Source organism: Dermacentor andersoni, chromosome 2 (assembly GCF_023375885.2).
Source record: "Dermacentor andersoni chromosome 2, qqDerAnde1_hic_scaffold, whole genome shotgun sequence".
In the NCBI taxonomy this organism is placed as follows: Eukaryota; Metazoa; Arthropoda; class Arachnida; order Ixodida; family Ixodidae; genus Dermacentor; species Dermacentor andersoni.
This window is the reverse complement of record NC_092815.1, coordinates 27,009,187-27,035,346: the sequence shown is the minus strand read 5'-3', so window position 1 is coordinate 27,035,346 and position 26,160 is coordinate 27,009,187. Positions and strand designations below refer to the sequence as shown.

General features: G+C 49.1%; 2 protein-coding genes across 8 annotated transcripts in view; both read right to left on the bottom strand.

Annotated features, from left to right (window-relative positions):
- Positions 1-10,064: 10,064 nt before the first annotated feature.
- Positions 10,065-22,636, bottom strand: LOC140216079 (uncharacterized). Its single transcript, XM_072286367.1, has 2 exons — positions 22,379-22,636; positions 10,065-11,925 (listed from the first exon to the last, which is right to left on the bottom strand). Exons 1-2 carry the CDS (start codon positions 22,619-22,621, stop codon positions 11,776-11,778), a joined length of 393 nt encoding a protein of 130 aa, XP_072142468.1. The 5' UTR covers positions 22,622-22,636; the 3' UTR covers positions 10,065-11,775.
- Positions 22,637-23,437: 801 nt separating this feature from the next.
- Fmr1 (synaptic functional regulator FMR1) overlaps positions 23,438-26,160 on the bottom strand; it is a 60,986-nt gene continuing 58,263 nt past the window's right edge. For 6 of the 7 annotated variants that reach the window (XM_050189656.3, XM_050189663.3, XM_050189661.3 and 3 more), the window contains 3 exons: positions 25,949-26,029; positions 25,502-25,769; positions 23,438-23,793 (listed from right to left, as the gene is read on the bottom strand). In XM_050189656.3, coding sequence (XP_050045613.3) covers positions 23,453-23,793; positions 25,502-25,769; positions 25,949-26,029 — 690 coding nt within the window. In that variant the 3' untranslated portion in view covers positions 23,438-23,452. The remainder of the gene's footprint in view (positions 23,794-25,501; positions 25,770-25,948; positions 26,030-26,160) is intronic. The other variant, XM_050189659.3, reaches the window with a different exon arrangement.

Genomic DNA, 26,160 nt, shown 5'->3' with positions numbered 1-26,160 from the left:
TTTTACGTGCTTTGGTGCGCCCGCGACTCTTGTCGGCCAGTACCAATTGTACATAGAGGCTACATACAGGGTGTTTCAGCCACCATAGTTTCAGCGAACACTTTCAAAAATATTTAAAGGTTGCCAGTGGCAGATATCGCAATTATATTTCATGAGCTACCACTGGTCTACTCGAAGCAGCGGACAATACTTGCACAAAAAATTGAGATGCAAAATCGACTAACTATAATAAACATTCACCAATTAAGTTTTTAACTAAATACATTACGGTCCATATTTCAATTTGCAAATTGTAGCCGTGGAGTTCGTAAGCCGGATCCACTTCGAACGAATTTTCAAGATGACACCAGTTTCGAGATATAAATTTCCTAACTTTGCGCAGAAATGCATTGGCGTTCCAGTTAATTTGTCAACAAAACGTCGTTTCATGCACTCAAGCACACAACCTTGCGAAGTCCACTGCTGGAATTTGTAAATTGCAATATGGGTCATAAGATAATTAGCCAGAAAGTTAATTAGTGAATTCTTGTTAATTGGTCGATTTTGCATTTTAATTTGTTGTGCGAGTAGTGTCTGCCGCTTCGAGTCGACCTGCTCATAAACTAGAATTGAGCTATCTGCCACAGGCAACCTTTAAAAACTTTTGAAAGTGTTCGCTGGAACACCCTGTATATAGTTCTAGCCAGGTGAGCTGCCATGTTTAAGTTTTCAAAAAGTAACACGTAATTTTTGCCACATAAGCAGTGCTATCTGCAACATGAAGCTACGTAAGACAATTTTATTGATATCGCGTCATTTTACGCGCTCTTCTTGGTGGAATATTGATCAGGGACAATGATCAAAGATAACACTATTCCAGTAAAATAAACCAGGTTTATTAACTGCATGGCGCAGAGAGATGCAGATGATCAATGTGCACTTCTCGGTAAATTTTACTTGCTTTGGTGCACCCGCGACTCTTGTCGACCGCTACCAATTGTAGTTTTAGCCAAGTCAACTGCTATTATTACCCGACGTGGTTGCTCAGTGACTATGGTGTTGGGCTGCTGAGCATGAGGTCGCGGGATCGAATCCCGGCCACGGCGGCCGCATTTCGATGGGGGCGAAAGCAACCTTGTACTTACATTTAGGTGCACGTTAAAGAACCGCAGGTGGTCAAAATTTCCGGAGTCCTCCACTAAGGCGTGGCTCATAATCAGAAAGTGGTTTTGGCACGTAAAACCCCGTAATTTTTTTAACTGCTACTATTTTCTAAAAGTAACACGTGATTTTTGCCACAGAAGCCTTCTAAGGGTACGCAGACATATACATCCACGATATTTATGTAAGAGAAAAATGGTCAAATATTCTAAATGCACCGACTAAAAAAGTGAAAACTCCCGACCTGGATAAGCATGTTCTTTTTAAAAAACCTGCACCAACCCAAGGTGAACCAATCGACTTTCCAAGAAAAGGAATCAAGGCAATTGTTGGACGTTAATATGAACAACAGTGTTAGGGAAAAGATATTGCCTATGTACCCAAACTGAATCGGGGAGACCGCGAAGTCTTTCCCAAAGTAATCTCCGTAGATTGTCTGGCAATCTCTTTCAACGTGCCAGCTGGCGAAATGATTTAAGTAGAAACGTATAGTGTAATCGAACAGTATTTGCTATTCAGATCGTATTCGACTTCAGAATTCACTATTCAAAATCATTAAACAGCCGTTTCCGTTCGAATCTTACGCATAACAGCACTTTTGAAGTCTCGAAGGTGAGGGGCCGATGCAAGTGAAGACTCTGATTCCGAAAGATTGTGCTGCTGGGGGGTCGTGGCTGTTGCGTAGAGGCGCACCAGTTCCTGGGGTAATTAATGAACGGGTGCTAATCGGTTCTGCTGAACAAGTTCCTAGCTGTCATTCAATATAAACGCCCTGTTTTAGGGCAGCCTGTAAATCTGCTAACTTGATTCAGGCAAGGAAAACATTTTTTTTGGCAGTCTCACCGTGTCTTCAACACTGCAACCCATTATAACTGGGTGCCCAATGTGGTACCACACTTACCTTCTTCAACGAACACATCAGATCTACAAATATCGCTACGTGTGTGTGAGGCATGTCGTCCCTTTAATTGTTTCACTGTTGCCCTTATGATAGTGCGCAGGATTACTGGAAGTAGCCGTTCATAATACAGAAGCTGCTTATAGTTTAACGGACGTACAGTCAGGAACGGCGTTTCATTTAGGTATGAAATATAAGATAAGCGTAATACGTTTTTTTCAGAAATCAGACTCGAGAATAATTTATTTCGTTTACATCCATAAGAAAGAAAGCCGATGGCCGCAGCTACCTTCTTTCTTTCTTATTGTTATTTTTTTTCTTAAACAAATTCTGGCGTTTTACGTTTGGCGATATGATTATGAAGCCCCCAGTTCAGTTCTCACCATTTGGGGTTCTTTAGCGTGCACGTAAACAGAAGTACGCGAGTGTTTTTCCATTTCGTTCCCATCGAATTCCGCGACCTGGTTTGAACCTGTGAGCTCGAGTTCAACAGCGCAATGCCATATCCACTATGTAGCGACTAATTAGGCTACCGCGCCGCTTCTTTTCTTTCTTTTTTGTTCTTGTTAAGCGTGAACCTGACAAAATATTTCACACGGCTTACGGGCCAAAGATTAGATTGTATGATGGCTACATAAAATTGTTTTCGGCGCCCGAGGTCCAACCGCAGGAACCCGTACCAATTGTACTCCGCATTCTGTTATGCGAGAAAGGCGGAAACATGAGTGGAATGTTGCACTGTAGTTTATTTTTTCTGTAATACTTCCCGTAAATCTTAGTATAGGGCACCGGATGGGGCAGATATGTTTTATGTTTTTGAAGCGGCAAGCAGGAAGTTAACTTAATTTACATATGTTTCTCTGTTCGCGTTTCGCAAAGCCAACTGATGGAAAACTATACGCGCAAAAATACACGCGAAAGATGCATGCTGCTTGAAGAACAAGAAAATTATTTGTTCTCCAAAGGAAACCGTACAATAACCTATAAAAAATATAAATTACATATATTAGAATCAAGGCCGACACTGCGGCCGCAATGCACCCGCAATCACCGAGCTGCATTAAAGAAAATGATGAAATGAAGTAAATAAGATAGAGAAAGAACTTTATTCCTAAGGCATAAATACATATCATATGCAATTATAAACACCGTTTGAGCGGTCTGAAAGCATATACCAGCGCGCGAAGTTGTACGAATGACCATTCCGAGAAGTATCGCCAGCAGTTTCCAACGGCGCGACTTTGGTGCGGCCCAATCCACTTCGATCGCAGCGCTGCCACAGTATTTTTCGTCGTCGCTCGCCTCACTGCAAAGCTTGCGTCGCCCCGGCCGCTCTTCCCACTCAACCGTTTTCTAGTACGCTCTAGTGCTAAGTGTGCGTTTTCGCCTCTGTCCATGGGCGTCGCATGCCTCCAGTTGGGTGCCTCGATGAGCGTGCTCGGATCGGTAGCAGTGGCGGCCACTCCGAATGCTCATCTTAACGAAAAGTATGTCTGAGGCAGTTCGTCTTAGGCGGATTTTTTTTTCTTTTTTTTGCATTCAGTCTATGGAAAACCAAACAAACGTTTCCATGCTGTTCGTTGTATGTGAGTATTCGGTTTAACCAAGTTCGTCTTAGAGAGGCGCTGAACCACTTTTTCTCGAAATGGAGAAAGGCATATGAAGTGAAAATAGGCTATTTCAGAAATACATTGCCGCAAAAAGTACTTCAATGCGTTCAACAGAGGCGGAGTTCTTGTCAGTCAAACACGGCCTCCACTGTGCGCCCGTTTCTTCTTCAATGCTGCCCACAACGCTCCGCCTCCTAAATGTAACCGTGGCGCGCAGTTCACATATTATTTTGGATGTTAACGTGGACGCTACGATTTCCGCCTTTGGGTGCCCATGACGCGCTTAACAATTGGCTAAATTAGGGCAAATGCGGTTATCGATTCTCAGCGAGCCGCAGTGCGCTTAGTCAGTTAAAACCCCCCAATTTTCCAAAAGTAGCGCCATTCTTAGATCTTTACGCCACCCCGCTCTCCCCGACGTTTTCTCCTCCACGCCTCCTGTCGCCCCAGCCTCCTCCGCTCCCCCATTGGCCAATCTGTGTCACGTGGAAGCAGGCGCCGCGCTTTTGTATATTTTTTTCCTTTCCAACGGGCTCCGACCACCATTGTTGGCCCTGCGCGACGAAAGTACGCACCAACGGACTGATAGAGTGCGTTTTAGTGGAAAAATGCATGTGAGTGACGATAACTTAATTGCGATGCCGTGCTGTTGCGCCTTCGGTTGACGCAACCGACACAGCGACGGCAAAAAGCTTCTTTCTTTACTATCCGGCGAGCGCAACGCGCAAAGAAAGGTGTGGGTAGATAGGATCGGGCCGGCTGACTTCGAGGAAGTGGCAAAAAACGCACGGCTTTGCGAAGTGCCACGGTTCCTCCCAACCTCTTCTTTTGCGCCTAGTTCAGGCCTGCCGCTTCGAAAAAGTGTGTGTTCATGCTGTGCGTGCTTTTAGCGCGTTTAATGACTTTTTTTTCGAATTTCCTCTCTTTGTTTCATGTAGTTTTGTCTTGCGGCGAAAGTCTACGCATCTGCAGCTGGCCTGTGACATAAAAGCGACTTTATTCATGCTATGTTTTGAGCTCCACCGGAAGTTAGCACGTTCTCGACGCTTTTGCAAGGCTCATATGACTTACGGATGCAATCGTTTAGCTTCGAATGTACGTCCGCATGTATTGATATGGTATTGTTGTGATTAACGTTTTTAACGTCCCGAAGCGACTAAAGCTATGAGGGAGGTCGTAGAGGATGGCTCCGGGTAAATTTATTTAGGTCGCCTGTGGATGTTTAACGTGCACTTTGATCGTGTGTGCATGGGCCGGTAAATTCCTTGTTGGTGTTTTTTCCCCTTTTCCCGCCAGGGTATCGCCGGTCAACTGTACTTCCCACCGCTCAAATGATGTGCTAGGCGTCAAGTGTTGAGGTTTGCCCCCGCACCCTCACGAGATGTGAAAGAGTGTAGGGCGTGTGTCGCCGCACCAGGGGCAGATGCCGCGATATGTATGTGGGCACATTTTACTGTATCTGTGTAGGTTTGGAAAGGTGTTGGTCTGAATAAGTCTGAGGGCTACTGCCTCTTCAGTGCTGAGCTTTCTGTGAGGGGAAGGATAAATCCTGCGGTTGAGTCGCTGGATCTCGAGTCGGTCGCAGTAATTGGATGGCAGGGGAACGAAGGTAAAGGACGGGGATTGATGAGACGATTGGTCTTGCCCCGCTCGGTTGATTAGCGCTAGAGCTAGGGCGTTCGCCCTTTCGTTCCACTCTAGACCCGCGTGGCCAGGCGTCCACATGATTTGATGGGATTCTGCCAGCCTCGGGCCTAGAATATGAGCCGCCAGAAGCGCTGTTCACCCGTTGGTAAAGCAGGCCTGTTGCGAATCTGTAACGACATGAACTTCCCTGCCAACCCTGTCTTGTTGCTTTATTACTAGCGCCACGGCTATGGTCTCAGCCGCAGCTGGGGTCTGCGAGGATCAAAAAGTTGTCTCTCCAGTTCACGGCGGCTACCGCGAAGAGGCCCCCTACAGGGTACGCCGCCACGTCCACGTACGTTACGTACGGGACACCCTTGAATTGTCGGCGCTGTCTGTCGACGCGAGCCTTGTGTCGTCTTTCATGGAGTTCATGGCTCGATGTGTTTCGGTATCGGATTCGCCTTGATCTTGCCTCTGACCTCAGGCGGGAGTGATCGTTGCCCATCGAGGGCACGGAGCTCCGTTGCCGTTCGGGTCCGGTGCAGGATGGCTCTGCCTGCCACCGTGTTCTTAGTCTGGCTTTTTGCGAAGCCATAACCGCTTCCGTCGACAGCTCAGCGAAGGTGTGGATCCCGAGGGCCGCTAACTTCTCGTTTGAGATGGTGACAAGGAGATCCAGGGCCGTTTTGTACGCGCCTCTTATGATGGCATCGACTTGTTCTTGGTCGCATTTGTTTAGCGAGTGGTAGTGATACGGCATGCTGTACCAGGCTCTGCTGATCACCAGAGCCTGGACGAGGCGAAGCGTGTCCTCTTCTCGCATACCCTTGCGGCATATTGTAATTCGTTTGATAATCCGCGAGATCTGGTTGTTTGGTGGCAGTCCTGAGGGTTTGGATGGTGTGGGAGGCTTTCAGGTTGCTCTGGATCCAAAAACTCAGAATCCTATTCTTATTGCCTTCCGTGATCTTCTGGCCCTCAAGGTAGAGGTCGATGGGGCCGGGGGACTTGTAGATTCCTCCTCCGTGCACCCGGATCACCTCGGCCTTTTCGGGCGCGCAACGCATCCCGCTCGCTGCCGCAAATCTCTCCACGGCCGTCGCAGCCTCCTGAAGGGTCGCCTCTTAACGCGCTGGGAGCCCTTGGTGGCCCAGAGCGTGATGTCTGCGTACAGGGCGTAACCTAGGTCTGGGATCTTCCGCAGCTCTTTGGTCAGCGCTAGCATCGCGACGTTGAAGAGAATCGGGGAGACTATCGCCCCTTGCGGTGTTCCTTTGTTCGACACGTCGATCGTATCCGATCGAGTCTGGTCTATTCCGATGGTTGCTGTCCGGCCCGTCAGGAACGATTTGACGTAATTAAAGATGCGCTCCCCGCAGCTGATGTCGTTCAGTCCCTTGAGAATGGCCTCGTGAGAGATGTTATCGAAGGCCCCTTTCATGTCGAGTGCGAGCAGGTGTTCTCCTCCCTTAGGAGGAGAACACCTGCTCGCACTCGACAGTGTTCTCCTCCCTTAGGAGGAGAACACCTCCTAAGGTGTTCTTAAGAACCTCCTAAGATGCCCTTGAGAACTTCTTCCCTTCGGATTAGGAACGCATCTTGCGCAGAAAGTCCCGGCCTGAAGCCAAGCATGGTGTGCGGGAAGAGGTCACCGTCCTCAATGTAATGTTGGAGGCAGGTCTCGATGACCCTCTCGTACAGCTTGCCGAGGCAGGAAGTCAGCGAGACCGGACGCAGGGCGTCCATCGCGGGCTTCTTGCCGGGTTTGGGAATGGTCACGATTTCCGCGTGCCACTCATTCGGAACGTGGCCCTTGCTCCAGAGTTTCTCGTTTAGGTATTCGGTCAAGTCCTGAATTTGCATCGGGCTCAGGTTTCTAATCATGGCATTGGTGATTTTGTCAACTCCGGGAGCAGTGTTGCGCTGTGAGGCTCGTGCCGCGGCATACACCTCTTCCTCCGTGATCGGAGCGTCCAGTTTTGGTCTTGGTTGTCCGTATTTTACAAGGCAGGGTCGTATGGGGTCGCTATCTGGTTTTTAGGGTGTCAATCAGATCCTGGTCGTTTCCGGGGAGCTTGTGAGCGATTTCTAGAAGCGTCCGACTGGTTGTCGATTTCACCTTGTCGGGCTCGATCAGGCAACGTAGGATGGCCCACGTCTGCGCCGTACTCGGGGTATCCTTGAGCGAGGTGCAAAACTGTACCCAATTTTGCTGCGTCAGCTCGTTCGCGTAATTTCTGGCTTCGTCTGTTATTTTCTCGATTCATAGACGTAGTTTCCGCTGTCGCTTCCACCGTTTGAGGAGGTCCTCGCGGGCTTCCCACAGGTGAAAGAGCCAGCGGTCGACTTCGGGCGTCTCGACCGTGCGCTGGATGGTTTTAGTGGTTTGGATGTGGGCGTCCCGGAGGTGCTGCATCCATTCCGCTATGTCCGTTATACCGTTTTCGGGCGAGGGGTGCAACGACGAGGAACGCGGTGTGGCGTCATACGAAACGGCGGCGGAACGCCTGTAGCTCGGTGCTACTAGTGGCGCATGCGCAGTAGTGACGAGAGTGAGAGATAGAAATATCCGCGGCAAGGCGCGCGTTGTGACGTCATGTGCCTTCTCGGAGCACCGCCACGGCGAAATCGCAAGTTCGCGGCCAGTAAAGCTTTCGCCATAGAATAAAGAACCAGCTTTCGCTTTAAAAAGCGCCTCGCGACTGGTGCAACATACCGCGCCCGTGCGAGGAGAATTACGGAACACCAACGAGGAATCTCTCCACGTGCCTCTTGCATTTCGCCTCTATCCCGGCTGCTTCCCGACGCGTCCTCAATATTGGAGGCATGAACTGCGCTTGCTCGCACGCTTTGTGTGTAGGATTATAATGGCCGAGAAAAGCCGCAAAAGACCGCAGGCCCTAACATTCTTAATGCTTAACGTTAGCATTTTTATGCGTCCGATTAAGTAAATGGGTATCGCATGCGTCATATGCACTGTATGTGAACCTACGAAACCACGTACAAATACTTTTACGCTGTCAAAACCTGAAACTCTGGTAATTACGCGCGTTTGAGGACACCGCGTGCATGCGGCGCGTTTCCGCAACAAGAACTCTCAACGTGCTTGTGCTTTACGCCTTAAATAACGGACCTTCTCTCTATTTTTTTCCGCAATTCCAACACATTCTTAAGGCCAGTTGCCGACTAAGGAAGCAAGATCTCGATTGAAAAAACTGCTCCGCATAGCTCGAACGAATTTTTCCGCCGATTTCCTCCAGTGGCGTGTTAGCCGTCGTCTGCTACGGCAGGGCCAGCATGGGCGGTGCCACCGTCGAGGCCGAGCGGAGAAGTGGTTGGCGCTACTTTTGGAGATTGAGCGGTTTTATAGCTAGCCAGTAGACTCGTAGTGGCACCTCGCGGTATCTACGCCATGTAGCAGATCGCAGTTTTTTGTCAGCTATCGGCCAATAGCAGCCGTCTAAGGGAATGACGAAATAAAGCATCCAGAAGAGTGAAGACAAGGCCTTCTGTTGAAAAGAGAGAGTTTGAGAAAGGCGACTGCGCAATCCGCTTGCGAGCTCCACGCACCGCGTACGACAGCGAAACTTGGCCGAGATGTTCACAGCAGCGTAATGCTACCCGTAGACTATGTTCACCGAGCCTGAGGGGTCCAGGTGTCCTCGGACTCTTTCTTTTTTTTTTTTTTTTCGAGCTGACCACAGGGACATTACCAAACATCACAGACTAAACTGATGCAAATACCCCCCACCACACAAGTTAAACAAGACAGAGGCCGTAACTGGGAAACTACTGCAAACGCACACCTACCCCAGCTAGGGGATCCTACGCCACTGCTGCACCATCACTGCCGCCAGGGAGAAACTTCCGAGCTCAATAGTTGCCACTGCCGCCTTTGGGAGGCGGCACTCACCACCGACGAGCTAGTCGATCAGCTTTGGGGCCATCCGGCAAGCCGAGGATGCTGCCCGGGTCAGACTTCGAGCAGTCATCTAAGGCACCACCACCGACATCATCGACGGATGGTGCGACGGGACAGGTGTTAATCCCATTTTCCCCAGTCTCGCCCCGAAGGAACTGCCGGACCAGTAAAAGTTCATTTTCTTGCGAGCTTGCGCGCGCCTATCCCACTTTTTTTTATGCTGATGTGGCCCGATTAAATGGCATGCTTCTGTTCAATTGTCTAGCCTTCTGCCAGAGTCGGTGGACCGAGGCATTTTTCCCGGCGCCTGGCTATCGCTCTCAGCGATTGTACGTAAAAGCAGGTCATGGAAAATGAAACGTTGCACTCTACAAACGCCTTTTTGGCTTGCTCCAAACAATAATCCTTGTACAACTTGCACTTCCATTAACACACTGCACTCCCAACTTTCCTGTCAATCGATAACATGCATAACCCAAGTACTGGGCGTGCAAAGGCGTGCATGATAGACGATTACAGATTCTCCGCATTTGTACGCAACCATCAAAGCCGAGGGGACAAGTACAACTCAATATGTGCGAAGTTTCATTGAGTCTACGAAATAAAGGCCCACACTCCATAAGGCAACATGCAGACTCATACTCGCTTACTCCCATTTGTGCCATTGCTTACATAACACCAAGACGTTACTTCTGTTAGGTTAAATATATATATAAATAAAATAAAAATCACTAGTTTTCCACAACAGAATCTTACTAAGAGAGCCAACATTTGGACTGCAAGCCTTGTATGTTAGCCAATTTCTTGCAGTTAAAATTTTCCCGCTCTTGACTGACTCAACAGAGGACAAGCAAGGGGCACCAGATCCAAGGAGCACAACGTTTTTATTTTACAGGAACATGGTGGCAAGCTGCTTGGATATTTACAGTGCAGTTTGCGCTATTATGGGGAATCGTCCACTTGAGAGAAAATCGCACACACGCATAGAATTAAAAGGGGCAGCACAAACCTCAGCACAGCCAAGAAACAAACTGCAATGTTCTTTACCACAGTCCTCACCACCTACACAAAATGGAACCCCTTTTAGAGTTCACAACAAACTTCGCATCGCCTTGCACAACGATGCACTAGAGTGGCCCAGTGTGTTTCGACTGTGTCGAACCAGGCAAGTGACACCATGGATGGGACCCCTCTAACATCCCAGTGTGGGCAACGCACACACTGGACTCTGTTCATGGGTCTACGGTTGTCTTCTCCTTGAAGTACCGGTGGCGCCAAACCACCAAGACAAAGACATGGTCAAGGCTTCCTCGCGGCACTCAATTTTTGGCCCAAATGGCACACCCATTTTGCGTAATCTTCAGGTGCTGGAAGCATCAAGGCTAGTCTTCAGGCACTGCTGGTCAGTGGATGCCGCGCACTGCTTCAACGTCCCCATGCCAACAAGGGTGTTCATTTGCCACACTACATCCTGTGGTTGAGGAGGAGGCCTGGGTATTGACTCCTTAGACCAGTGGAAAGCCCACCATGTGCCATGCAAAAAGCCTTAGTGGGGGACTGAAATGGGAGGCAGACCTTGCACAGCTCTGGTCACAAATATCGAAAAGGTTTGATACCTGTGGCAAAAGCTGCTTTTGAAATCACTAGTACAAACAATTTTCAGGGGTGAAAGATGGAACAAAACCCAAGCTCCACATTTCTTTAAGATGCGACACAAATGGCTGCCAGCAGCTTATGGAAAAGATGCTTACATTGCAGCACCGGACAGCTAAATGCAGGCATAACCATGAAATCCCAAATCATGCAGCTTTAGTTGCTTCAGAGGTAAGCGCACTTACACAAGTTGATACACGTGCAACATTGTAGGACAGGTCTCTTTCCTTAGAAGAGTAGCCTGGAGGACACGAAAAGGTGACAGCTTTAATGGCAACTGTAGTTGTAGTGTGAGAGTGAGCACATGCCACGTTAACGCAACTATGCATGTGCTCTGACCTCAAATGTTGTAGTATCCTTGTTTACGTAAAATTGACCACAGAGAGACTCGCACAAAGTGAGGAGTCAACATCTGCACTTTGCACGCCTCTGCCTACAAGCTTAGAACTGCTTCTGCTGCTCCAGTGCATTTCGTCAAGGAGCCTTCTGAAGTAGTGCGCATGATGCGACAGCCTTCTCTAGCGACTGTGGAGCAAAGTACATGCACACCGCAGACACGAAGGTGTGCTTCTGACCCTAGAGAGCGATAAGCAGGCAGCACATTGAAATCCTCACAACTCATGCCCGCATTGCAGAAAAACTAGTGTTGCGCAGGAGACAGAAAAGAGAGAAGGGGGACCGAGAGGGAGAGCTTTCTCGTTTCCAGTTTATTTACAAAGGGGGATGAACAAGGTGAGAAAAAACATGCCACGCGGAACATTACAAACCAAAAAAATAAATAGTCGGAGAAGCTAATGCCACTCAATGTAAAGCAGTGGGGCCCCGGCGCGTATTGCTGTGCGGCCGGCATGCTTTACACTCTCTCCTCTTCTCACGCACACGAGCAGCAGAAATTTTGACCACGGTCTTGGTTCTGTCCCCTCCTACTTGGCGCCATTCACCAGGGAGGCCTCATCCTGGCGTGGTGGCCTGGTCTTGGCTGGTGCACCAGTTGTTGCTGGAGCAGGTGTCGCTGCGTCCGTGCGTACCTCACCATTCACCTTGCGAGTGGCTGGCCGTTCCTTTGGCTCGGACTGCGTACACACATAAAGGTAAGCAAATTAAAAAAAGACACAAAGGGGGAGGGGGGGTTTAAGTGCCAAATCACAATATGATTATGAGGAACATCGTAGTGCGGGACTCCACATTAATTTTGACCACCTGGGGTTCTTTAATGTAAATGCACTAGAACTTTTCCATTTGGCCCTCATCAACATGCAGCCGCTACAGCCGGGATCGAATCCAGGACACAGCTCAACAGTGCAACAGCCACTAAGCTATCACGGCAGGAATGAAAGCAAACTCACGAGACACCCCACACAGGAGCACTCTATTTGCCTTAAGGACACTACTTGAATGTGGTACAACCACAAAACGGTGAAGGCCTGCCTAGGATGGTAAACATACTGCAGAGAAAGAAATGGATGCACTACAGTGATGCAAATAGAGCGGTGTCTTGCATCTTTAACACTTGTATATACTCGTCATTACAAATTTAGACTGCAATATTGGACGTACAAGCATTTCTTCACTCCTTTTGCTTAGTGTACAAACCATTTAAGCAAGCCATAACAGATGCACACCATTTAACTTAACCCTTTGAGGGCCGATTTTTTTCGCCATACCTGACCGCCCAGGGTCGATCTTTTTTACTGCAGATTCCAATTCTTCTTAGGGACTTATTTCGAAAAAACATTACCGTAATTTTTCTAGGGTGACCATAAAGTGAGAAAAAATATTTTGCGTTGGTATATATGCACTCTTCATTCATGAATAACAGCAATAAAAAAGGAAATAAAAGTATCAGAATTAAGAATTTGATGCATTTTTATGCACATAGTTCAAGGCTTTCAAAATCCACACGAGAATATTTTGCAAGCCTCAAATGTTCCTGCTCTTACACTACCGTACTTACACGATTGTAAGTCGACTCGAATGTAGGTCGACCCCCCCAGAATCACATGCCTCAAAAAAAAAGTGCGATCGCATTTCGTACAAGAAAAATTTATTGCCACGGTTGATGACTACTCATCGTCACTGGAGTCGTCCTCACTGGTGCTGCTGTTGTCATAGCTGCTGCGGTCCCACAGCACGTCGTCGTCAAGTGCGAGTCCACATTTGGCGAACGACCGCACCACAACATCGCGCGGTACCGCTGCCCACGCAGAGAGGACCCACCCGCACACAGTAGCCAAGGAGGCCCTCCTCACACTCCCGCTTGGGGTAAGGTCGGAGTTTCCTCTAGAAATCCAGTCGTATTCACGGCGCAGCAGGTCCATAAAAGGCTTGTTGACCCCCACGTCGAGAGGCTGAAGCTGCCCGTCAAGCCACCGGGGATTACAAGCATGTCCGTGCGCTCCTTACAAAGCACCGCTTTCACCTTGTCCGTGAGGTGGCCCGAGAAAGAGTCCAACACTAACAGGTTGGGGTTGTCTCTCTTGAGGGATGCCCCCGGCCTCAGGAGCTACACCAGACGGTACCATTCCACTACCATATCATCCGTCATAAATCCCTTTGCATTCGCCCGTACCACAAGGCTTTTGGGAAGCACTTCTTTAGGCATCGTCTTCCTCTTAAACACGATGTACGGGTGAAGCTTGGTGCCATCCGTCAAGCATGACAACATGACTGTAAAACGCAGCTTTTCATTGCCCGTTGTTAGTAGGTTTACATCGCATGCTCCCTTAACGCTCACGGTTGTGTTACTGGTCATATCGAAGTATACGGGAGTCTGGTCGGCATTGCCGATCTGGCCGAGCAAATACCGTCGGGAGTCTCGAAGTTTTAGGAAGTGCCTATGGAAGGCGAGGACCTTATCCTTGTATGCGGCCGGCAACTTCTGGCACACGCTGGTGCGTCTACGAAGGGAGAAGCCAGCCCTCTTCATAAGTTTAGAGGCCCAGGCCCTACTGGCTTCGAATTCAGTCCTCAGTATCCCTGCTTCCGAAGTGAAGACACGGGCACGTGACCAGCAGTGATCGATCGCGTAGATCAGTCACGTACGCCGCAAGCTTCGTTTCCAGCTCCAGAAAGCGTCCAGACTTAGGCCCGCGAAAACCACGGCGCTTGGAGTCACATAAAAAAATGCCCATGCGCTGAAGCCGCACCACACGTTTACTCACTCCGAACTTGCGTCCTGCAGCGCAGTTGTTATCCTCGGCATGAAGGATAGCAGCCCATTTGAATGCAGCTGTGAACGAGCGCCGACAGTTCTTTGGGGCACTCATGACAGGCACGACGATTCGACACAACAGAAGCACTGACAATCACGTGGCCGTTGAAAAAATTGTATCTCAAAGAGAAGCTCTTCCGCCAACTACCAATAACCCCCAAACAGCGACTTTTCCATCAATGATAGATGCTCCCACAAGAGCCTTGCGCTCGCAGTGCGCGCAGTAAATGTTTCTTTAAAGAAGAAGAAGAAAAAAAAAGCTTCCGTACAAGCTCGTGAAATAACCATACGCTGTGGGTTGAGCATGAAACTTTATTCGCAAGAAGAACACATTCGCTGCGAGATGACGACCATCCAATCAACCGAAAGCGGCCACCGCCGCACTGCGGGATACCAAAACAAACTACATGCGACTGACGAAAGCGGCCGCACGCGATTTCCTTTACCTCGCGAGTACGTCACTCACATTCAATGAGTGTTCTGTTGGTCTCTAATAATAAAACGAGTCTTAGCGAATTCCTTGATTCAATTCACAGCGGTAATGTAGCCACGATCGTATCACATTGTTCAATACATTTCCGAACTCGATGGTGGGAGGTTTGTCGCTCTAGGTACGGTGGCCAACGGGCACAGATTGGGAGCGCCAGCTTTCAAAGTGGGCATCGCCTGTACAGTAAAAGCTCGTTAATTCGAACTTGAGGGGGACTGAAAAATTGTTCGAATTAAGCGGAGTTTGAATTAACGAGCGAGCGGAAAAAAAAAAAAAAAAAAAAAAAAAAAAAAAAAAAAAAGATGGCCATTGCATTTGGCTGCTAGGGCCGAAGCCAAAATAGCCATATCTGGGATCGTCATCGAGGAATACGCACTACTACTCTTTGAGGTCAGCGATTGCGGGTATTAAAATCATGCGAGTCCAAACACCAAAGGAAATAAAGATATCCAATCAATTTATGCGCCTGGAACTAATGATAAATGTACCCACGTGAGCGTCAGGCTTAATGATGAAATATGACACTATTTATGCTTCAAAAACATGTTTATTAACAAAAGAATAATGATCGAAGCATATCAACATGAAAAATAATCGGTGATTTGCATTTGTTTGCGCTTTCTTCGCCGCGACTCGAGAAGCATTGTCTGCAACTTGCCCAACATCTCCAGCGCAGCATCCGAATTCTCATCGGTGGAGAAATAGCGCGCAGCCAGATCGAGTCCCGATGCTGCTTCACATGCGCTCGGAGGAGGCAACGGATCGTCCTCTTTGTCGGACTCGTCGTCGCTGTCAGGCGTGCTCGCCGCGCGTGAGTCGTGCTGCTGACTGGACGCAGCCTCGATAATCTCGGCGTCAGTTAAAGGCCCCGTTGTCTCCACGCCGTTGTCTACGTCGACAAAGCTCTCGAAGTCCACACCCTCCGATAAAACAGCGTAGGCAGGGTCCAGCACGATGGAGCCATCATCTTGATCCACTTGAACATCAAAGTCGGCTGTGCAGCAGGCTTCTGTGGTTTCACTGAAGCCACACTTGCGGAAACAGTTAGCGATAGTGTCTGCCTTGACGGCGTTCCACGATGTTGCCAGCATGTGGCAAGCTCCGAGCAGGTTGACATCATACGGCTTCCCGCTTTCCATGCATACAAGAATCCGTTCTAGGAGGTGGCGCCTGTACAGAGTCTTTAGATTTTTAATAATTCCGAGGTCCATAAGCTGCAGCACAGCAGTAGTGTTTTTTGGCAAAAACAATGCGCCGAACAGTTGTCGACGAACAAAAGAATATTTCTATTCTGTGCCGCGAACTTTCTGTCTAGTGTGCGCAACCAGTCCGTGAAGATTGCTCGCATCATCCACGACTTCTTGTTCGAAGTGTACTCAACAGGGAGAGTCTTCACGCCTTTAAAGCAACGAGGCTTCGCTGCTTTGCCTATCACGAGCAAGCGGCACCGTTCCGTGCCCGTCACATTCGCGCACACTAGCACGGTAACTCTTTCCTTGCTGCGCTTTCCGCCCGAGCACGTATCACCTTTATAGCTCACAGTCTTGTTTGGGAGCAACTTAAAATAAAGTGCGGTTTCATCAGCATTGAAAACATCGCTGAGCGGGTAATCGGCAAGATATTCCTTCAATTCACCTGAGACCCAATTTTCGCAGGTTTCTTTGTCGACTGCGGCTGCCTCTCCGCAGACGTTCTTAAACGTCAGCCTGTGGCGGGCCTTAAAACGTGATAACCAGCCTTACGATGCATTGAAGTCTCTGATGCCCATTAGGTTGGCGAAGTCCGCTGCCTTTGCAGCAATTATGGGTCCACTTAATGGAATATTCCTGCTGCGAACATCCTTTATCCACGTAATGACAGCAGTCTCCATCTCGGGGTGAGCCGACGTCCGTAGTCTTTTCCGCGAGGGCTCAATCTCCTTTTGGTAAGCATCGATGATAGAGTCCTTGTTCTTGATGTAGGTAGACAACGTGCGTTTTTTGATGCCATACTTCTCGGCAATCGCTGTCTTCGTTAAGAGACCACGTTCAACCGCCTGCAATATTTCAACTTTAGTCTTTAAATCCTTTGCCGAGTACTTTCCACGGCTCGCCATGATCGGCACAGTCGATGAGACGTCAGCGGCGAGATACCACACAAACGAGCAAGCTCATGCAAAATGCGACAAGAAAAGACTACATACTCGTGCATTCCACCGATCGCAGCCGCCGCCGCGCAACGAAAACCTGAAACGGCTTGCTCCGGAGCATCGGCGGCGGCGGCGCCCGCGCGTCAGAGAAAACCTGCTATGGCATGCGCCGGAGAGTGGTGTGCAGCGAGCGATGAGCGAGCGCGGCTTCGGCCGCTTATCTGTTTTTTCTGCCAGCGTCCGCTGCGGCGTACGCGGTTGTTGCGACGCGCGTCTTTTCTTTTCTTTCTTTCCTCTTATCTTTGAACTCTCCTCTATCTGCACGCGGCAGCGGTGATGGCTCGGCCTGAGCCAATCGGCAGGCCCGTGCACTTTCCTTTTCATCCTTCCCTCAGTCGCAACAACAACAACGCCGGAGGCTCCAGCAAGGAAATTGGCGGCTCGCCTCGTGCGTGCAAAAATGCGCGCTGGCTTATTTATTCTCGTCGCTGTGCATATTAAAAAAAAAAATTTCAATGCATTGTACTCGTTACGAGGCGACTTCTATTTACGAGAAGCAATGTCGGCTGCCGGCTCCTAGTTCGAATTAACCGACGTGAGTACCGGTACGTTCGAATTATCGGGCGTTCCGGCCCATTGATATACATAGGGCTTTGCAGGGACCCGGGCATCAGTTCGAATTAACCGGCGGTTCGAATTAAGCGATTTCGAATTAACGAGCTTTTACTGTATTGACATCAAAATGCATGCAATACGGTAAATTATTGCGCTACGCTACTACCGTAACCATGGAAACGTAGGTACAAAGTTGTAACCACGCCGTAGCTTCCCTGATTTCCCCGATTCTCTTGCCGTTACTAACGGTTCACGGTTCGGTTTTGATTCTAAGTCGACCCCCCAACATTGGATTGTCAAATTTGAAAAAAATGGGTCGACCTACAATCGTGTAAATACGGTAATATGTATGTCCATAGCGTAATCGAACTGCGTAGGTGCACGCACTCAAGAAAACTGTTTGGTTGTGTGCCCATCAAAAAAAGCAACATGTGTGACAAACTTCCGCTAATCTTCATCTTATCGCCAACCAGCTAGGGCAATTAGTTTTCGCGAGTCTTAAAAAAAGAAAAGAAATGGAAACGCTTGCACGGCGGCATCCTTCCCATGCGCACACCTGTGAGCACTAACTAAACGAGCGAGAAACAAGCGGACGCCCTTTGAGTGAGTGGGAACGAGATAGCCATCAGTTTCGCAAGTGCAAAAAACCGAAACCGCCCGCAAAACAAAATCCAAATAGCCGCTCGCCCACGTGCACGCCAATGCGCGAGCAGTAGTATATAGACGCGCGGGAGCAAACTAGCGCTAAAACAAACCATACAACGAAAACCGAAAGAGGGAGGTGCGCTAAAAAAATTCGCTGTATCACTACATGGTGGCAGCACATGACAGAAGCAAAAGTTAGGAAATTGGCGGGCTTTTTAAATGTACAGACGGCGCTGTAAATATACGGCATCGCCCATTTTCCGACTTGTTCGCGGCGCGTATATTTACGTCAGTGACCGTCAAAGGGTTAAAGGGCCCTTAAACCTCGCAGAGGTAGAAATTTAGCTGTATTGCAGTTGTGCATGAGCCTACAACGAACACATAGCCGCGAGAATTTTCCGAAATGGTGCCGCAATAGCAGAGTTACACGCGTTTGATGATCAAAATGCGGCCCTCGCTCGTTTTGCTCTTCCAAATGTAACGTGACATACGTCACCGCCAATGTGCTTTTAAAAACACTGTCCACTTCCAGTTACCACGACTCTGCGCTTCTTGGCTACCCGTTGTTGCTGCGAAGCGTGCCGTTATGGACGCCGTGTTGCGTGCACGCCTAGATAGGCTTGCCAATATAATGGATCCATACGGGGATATGCCGTGCCAAAGTACCTTCGCAGGAGATGAACAGCCGCAGTCGCCACCTTGCCCAGATCGTGGCAATGATATGGGTTGGTGCGTTCTGCTGTTTTCGCCTACTCGCTGTTTGCCCTTTCCTTGCTAATGGCATCATAAATGCAGAGAACTTTCTGCAAGGAGTTGACAAAAGTCGTTGCTAAAGGAAACGACGACTGCATTACATGGCACCCATATTTCCCCAGCATATGTCCGAGTTCTCCAGGCAGTGTATTGCGCTTTCCGGGAGCTCGGCATGCAAATATATGAAGAATTACACAAGTGAGCAAAATATGCATTCATTGCTACATTACTAGGTTAACTCACTGAAAAAGCTCCAATGCACTCAAGCCAGGCATTGTGCCGGGCGTCGTCATGAGGCAGCCGGTGTCACGTCGTTTTTTCCAGTAGGCGCTCTTACAGCCAAGCACTGAACACAGATGCCTTATAGCAATCACGAAACACTGTCGGACTCTGTTGGAACGCCAGCAATTTAGCACTTGCTTTGGGGGCTGTAGCTACCGATTTGAGAGTACGCACAAGAGAGCAACACGACAAAGTGCAGAGGGCACATGTACCGTATTTACACGATTGTAAGTCGACCCCTTTTTTTAAATTTGAAAGTCTGAAGTTGGGGGGTCGACTTACAATCGAAACCGAAACATGGCCCCGCCAAAAAAAGCGATACCAGCGAGAGCTACAACGTAGTTAGAATTTTATGTTTGCTCTATGGCCCTACCCGTATCTTTTCGCTATCCCGCGTGTTTGTTCGCTTTCGGAAGGGTTTTTCAACATTTTTGAGAGTTTTACAGTGCATGCAACACTCATGGCTGGGGGGGTGTCGATAGTTGATGGAAGCGCCGCTGTTCCAGTTTGCGGCGGCACCCTCAGAACGGCGGCGCTTGCGGGCAGTATTGGTAGTTCATGGAAGAGCAGACACCGCTCGCTGGTTTTTCTGTTTGAAGGTATTGGTATTGGCATGGTATTGGTTTGACGCGTTCCACTTGACTGCCGGCTACGTGCTACTTCTATGCTTCCCCAGTCGTCATGAGTGCTCCAGGCCCACTAATCGTTCGGCACTCGTTCACAGCAGCGTTCAAGAGGGCTGCCATCCTTTACGCCGAAGAAACAAATCACTGCACAGCGGGCCGCAATTTCGATGTTTCTAAACGGGTGGTGCGAGAGTGGCGACTACAGCGAAGCGAAATTTTCACCTGTGACGACAAGTGAGAAATTTCCCACGTGCCAAAGTCTGGACGCTTTCCGGAGCTGTAGGCTAAGCTTGCGGCGTACGTCGCTGAAATGCGTGATCGGTCCCTGCCAGTGAAGTGCGACGTGGTCATGAAACAAGCCCGGACCTTCGCCTTAATTTTAAGATTCTGCTCCGCCGTGAGTACAACGAGTGGCTGGCGGCAGAAGACTGCGAAATTACGCCAACCGGACCTGTCAAAAGAGCCTCCCTGACGGCTGCGTGTGGTTGGGTGCATTTGGCGTGGGCTGCTGTTCTGCAAGATGTCCTGGTGCGGTCGTTTGCCAAATTTGAAATTTCGCTGGACCACGACGCGCTGTGGGACCGCAGCAACGATGACGATGGCAGCACTAGTGAAGACGAGTAGTCCAGTGACCATGTCAGCTACTAATAAATTTTCGTTATCGAATGCGCCCTCGAGTATGCTATCTTTTTTTTTTTTTTTTTTTCCGGTCACGCGATATGGGGGGGTCGACTTACATTCGAGTCGACTTACAATCGTGTAAATACGGTACCTACTAGCAGACCAACCGGAAGTCTTAGGTCCTTGTTTGACCACTCAACAGCGTTTGCGTCTAGTGACATCACCAGATGCACCATGGAGGAAGGGAAAAGGAAAATGGAGGGGCTCTGACGTCACTCTTTGAGAAGCTAAGCGAAGCTGGAAGTTGGCATTGCTCCGCCATCATGTCGAGCCTGTTCTCTCTTGTTTACATGTTTCCCGAAACCGCGCCGTGCACCACCGGGCTGCTCAGACGTACGGGCTCTGTTGCAATCCTAAACCGAAGGATGTAATTGCGATGGCTCATCGCATTACCGTTTCTGAAGTCATGTTGAAGGAAGCTTCATAATGAACTTCGCAAATTGGGCCATGAGGTTGAATCTGCTGCTTTTAGTGGCTTTTATGAAAACAAAAATGCTTTATCAGCCCAACCAACTGAACTGTTCTCAACCGTGTGTACCGGCCATTGCCCAGTTCTTGAGTCTTTTTTAAAAACATCACCTTTATTGCTCTCTTCTAGTTGCTTTTCTCTGCTAGGACTTCTTGGGGCTCTCAGGCGGACATGCCAGCTAGGCGTCTGGCAATACGAAAAAAATATATGCATCCTCACTGCACAGCAAGAATGCACTCGAGACACATACGACAAACCGACCCACTTGCGATCCATCTGGAGTTTATGAGCACAAACACGTATTCTCACTGTGGTTTGCGGAATCGGCATGCTCATTTAGAGTACTAGTTTTATTTAGTTAAAAAAATGACCCACGTGTTTCCTTGTACATGGTGCACCATTGCATGAATGTAGCACTTTAAGTGCTACTGTATACATTGACGTGCTAATCAAGGTCATGAAAGACTACATGTGGATAAGTAGGCGTGCACGTTCTGAAAATGTTGATGTCAAGAGCAGCGAAATGCATATCTACGTAAACTTATCAGCATGTGTATTGTGGTACACCTGCCCAGGTGTGTATGACCCTCGAACGCATAGCGATTAAAAGAGTGTTCGAAAGAAACAAGCACCAACTATCCAGTTGGTGCATTGTATTACGGGAAAAAAAAAAAGTGCACACAGGAAACATACAAGAAAGGCTCTTTTCTGTCCTGTATGTTTCCTGTGTGCGTATTTCCTGGCTGTTTTTTTTTCTTTTAAAGCAAGCAAAAATTGAGCAACACGTGTTTTAATATGCACAAAAGCAAGGTGTTACTCAACATGAAGTTCTAAAACCTGGAGTCTGCATTCTTGAATAATGTATGTTCTACGTGCCGCAAATGCACCATGCGCAGTCAAAAGCAGGAATCACTGACCTGCAAGGTGTTCATTGTATAGATTCGGAAACGCAGCGGTTTCGGCCAGCAACGGCACGGAAGCACGATTCCGCCGAAGAGGGCAAAATTTCCCGCAGATATTCCTTTGTCCGTTGCCATTGCCGTACCATGGAACAGGCACATTCATTTGACAGTTTTAGTTCCTCCTGTCCCACCTGGCTACAGCAACATCCTGGAGAGCACGGTCCAGATAACACAGCGTAACACGGACACTAACGCAGACTAAGGCTAAGTTTCCACTTGGGAAGTGGAAAGCGCCCGGAAAATCTTTTCTGCGCATGCCCAAGATGTTCACATTTGTTTTGCCAATGCAGCAGAAACTACTGCTGCTTTCACCCACATCCATCTAGTCAGTGCAAACAAGACAATGCGTGAGGCGTGCGCGATTGAAAACAGTATATAGCCGCCCACAGCGGCAGCTTCACTGCAATACTCACCCGCCCGTCTCACGTGAAAACGCCGGCGCGGACTCCGTTTCTTAAACTCCGGACTCCGTTGCTATGCCTTCAAAGGCATAGCAAGCCACTTAATCTTTAGGTTAGATCCAAACTGACCAGAATTCCAAATTACTTTGATAAGGTCAATCACACGTGGGGAGGAATTTCTTAAAGCTGGCGGCACTTCCATCGGGCCACTCAGCTGTGGGCTCCTGCACCCCGTATTGGCTAAATGCAGCTGCAGCACTTGCCTTGCGGTCCCTCGGAGGCAGCGGCTGGGCCGCATTGCCTTCCTTGGCGTCACGAGGCTCAGAGAAGCTGCGTGCGGCCACTCGGTCCCCACTGCCTGCCTGTTGCTGTGACTGTTGTGACTGTGACTGCTGGGGACCCCCCTCAGGGCCACCATAGCGCCTGGGCCGGCGTTTCTGATTGGGCCGTCGGTTGCGTGGCCCTTCTGTTGAAGTCACACTCTCTGCACAGGAAAAAGAATGCATACACTCAGTCCCTTTCTTGTGTGCTCACAGCACCGGATTGCACTGGAGATTTCTCGAAACGCTTCATATTGGTAGCGGTTGCTCACATGCAACTGTTAAGTAGATGCTTCGATATACCCGTTCAACACTTCTGGCCACTTGGGAAACACAGCCGCTCCCTCCCACTGAACTTTGTTTGACATGGCTACCATTTGTGCACTCAGTTTGAACCTTTTCCCAATTAATTTAAAGCCTGGCCAAGAAATGGAAAGCTCCCACTTTCATTCCTTTCAAGCTGCCTTTTGTAGGCTGCCACAAAATGATAATAGTGTATTGACAGACAGTAGAGACTTCTGCCTATTATTTCACCATATTTCTCACGAGTCTTGTGCTTTTTTTTTGCAACAGTGGTCATAACCAGCACTGTTTGCTTTGTATAGTATAATCACTGATTAACTGCTTATTATACAGCTTGCTGAAAGGCACTTGTTTACTAAAAGGCACAAAATCCCCCCCCCCCCCCCCCCCTCCTAAATTTTTTTTCCTACCTGCCTGTGTCCTCCCATGCCATCCTCGTCTGTTCGATGGCTGTTTACAATGGATAACTTTAACTTGGCTCATCCCTTTGCAAGCTGCTTACAATGGATTGCTGTACACTGTTTTGGTACGTGGTTAAAAAGAGAGGAGGGGACAGAAGAAGTGAAGTGCTTCACTGTCCTTCCTGTGTCGTATCTTCCTGTTCTAAACCACGCACCAAAACAAGAATGTACAGCAAGCCTAAGTGCCAACTTACCCTAACAGTTTTTTGGTTACAATGAAACTCTTCAGTGGTTTTCACATTTAATGAACAGTTCAGTGAATGAGTGACAATGTTTCAACTGCCAGGCATATTTTAAGATACAGAGTCCCAAATCCACTGCTTGTGTCACACTGCGCTAAATGCTGCCCCTCAGCTACACTTCCTCTGCCGTGTTTCCCGTCGTGAGGGTTTCGTGAATGAACACCATGGCAATGCCAGAGCCACTTGCCCCTGTCCAGGCTGGCCACACTTGACACCTCGTGGCTGTCCAGCAGCGACTCATCCTCGTCTGTCACTCGGCGGCGGTCGCGGCCCCCTCCACCTCCTCCGCCTCGCCTGGGCAGCTCAGGAGGACCATTCTGTCTGTCGGACCTGAAGCCTGCAAGCGACAGCCCTTGTGGCAGAGGTGCACCATGGCGATGAAGACAGCCAGCCCTTAAACTGAAACTGTACCTCAACAAGGGCGTAGCCCTAGCACAATACATGCTCAGTACACCTTGAATGTGCAGTGAGCAGCTGAATTAGTAAAAAGATTAGGAGGGAAGGAGCTGCCATGCACACTACCAAGTCATTTTTTTCATGTTGCTATGCTATCAAAAATTAGGAGCTATGGTGTAGTCCACAGAAATGTAACTGCCTAGAACAGCTGTGATGCATGGTGTTAAAATGGTAGGACAAAATATAAAAACATCTCGAAAATTGATTACTTCAGACTACAGCTCTAGTATGCTACGGCTTCAGCTATTGTGCAATTGTGGCTACGCAATCCACTGTTCATGACACCAAGGTGCCGCCATTCACGGCTTTGCATGTGCCAGTATTTTGGCATTGCCCTGCAGAATTTAGCAAAAAGAAAAGCGTTGTAAGAGCAGCCAACTGCAGTAAAAGCGAATGGGCTTGGCTAAACTATTTTTGGTTAGTGCATAAGCTCACAGTGGAGTACCTGCAGCCCCAGTTCTGACGTAGAGGAGGAAGACCCTTGCAGCAGCCAAAGCAAGCAGTGCACTGGCCAGCAGGAGCAAAAGGGTCTCCCCCCTCCCAGGCAGCTCACACACACAGCCCAGGTGACAGAAGAGGCCAGCCTCATTTATTGCATGGTCCAGGCACAGACACCATGTTCACACAAAGTTGGCTTCGTGTCCAGTCACGGCGTGTGTGGTGATACTCTCCTACATGGACCCTTTTGCCCCTGCTGCAGGCACGAGGTTTCCCCGACCACACAGGCACGCACACACACACACAGTCCGGCCCACACTGTCAAGGCGCACCGACGAGGGTCCTTGTGGGAGTGCCGCATTTGGCACTGGGCGTAGCACCTCCACTGCCAACAGGGCTGCCTGCACACACACTCTAGAGACGCCACTGCAGACATGCCCATTGTCTTCCTGCTGCCACCCACAAGCCATTTGTGTCAAGCACTACTTGGCGCTTGGCAGACTAGAGTGTTACATCACAGGCAAGGTAATGGTTAGTGTGACAATCGAGAAGGCAGGAGTAGTTGGTAGTGTTGAGCACCAGGCTCCCAGGCCCCACAAAGGTTTGATAACCTCCCCGTCTTTTCATTTCCACTGAGAGTCAGCATCTAACACTGCTTATGTGGCTTTTCCACCAAAGAGATGCAGTGATTCCATTCAAGGTAGGTGCACATTGCAGCATCTTGAGAGGTGCCTACGCTAATACCCAAAGAAACTGGCTCACTCCCTAGCAGCCGACATTCTTGCTTCATGCGCAATTCGATTCATGTAAAAGTGCTGTACACTGACTTATGCTTTTCAAGCAGTTCTTGGTCTAGCAAGTGCACACCTTATTTATGTTTAATGGGACTGCACTTGTTAACCGGAACCCTTCCTATCCGAAACACTTCCAGTTCACATGGTACAATTCAAGAAGAATTAAAGTGCTTACATGTAATTTCCCTCCTTTCATAACAGCAACAGAATCTGTGAAGGATATGTTCAGTCTTGCAAGTTGTGCACTCTGAAGTGTGAACTTCCACACTAGGATTGGGCACCACATTTGAGATGACCTAGGCTCTTTAAGGTGCAACTACTGCCTTCCCCTGCCTCTGCTGCCACCCCCCCTCCGGTTGTGCTGCTGCCCACCTGCAGAGGAGCCGTAGCGTCCCCCGCTGTCTCCCCCGGCAGCCCAGCGCCTACCGCCCCAGGGGGCACCGCCTCCTCGAGGGGCACCCCCCCGGCCTCGGCCCCCTCGGCCCATAGCAGGTGGAGGAGGACCCCCCTCGTGGTGCTCAGAGGCGGGGTGGTAGCTCAGGCCCCCCCGGCGGCCCCCACCTCCCATCGGAGGAGCACCCAGCTGGCTCCGAAGCTGCTGGTCAATTTCAAGCTTCTCCTGGCGCAGCTTCTCCACCTCCTGCACTCCAAGAACAGAAGACACGCAATGAGCGCTGTGCTTAGGCAGAGTTTGCACAAAACTAAGCATTCAAGAGGGCACATGCTTTGAGTGGCGAGGGGAAAAAAAAAAAAAAAAAAAACAACAAACAAAAGGTCTCATCAGTGTGTCAGGAAAACAAGGCCTAACCGCATGCTCACCTTGAGATGCGCCAGGTGATACTCGAGGAGGATGCGGGCATTGCCAATGCTTTCCACTGTGCCCACAAATACAAAGGGTACCTGCAAAAAAAAAAGTTTGCTTATGACATACACATACACACAAACGTACATCTGCGAAGCGCACAGTACATGGAAGTGCACCTACGCAGAAGTGCACAGTAAAAATTAATTAAATTTGGATTCCAAATGCC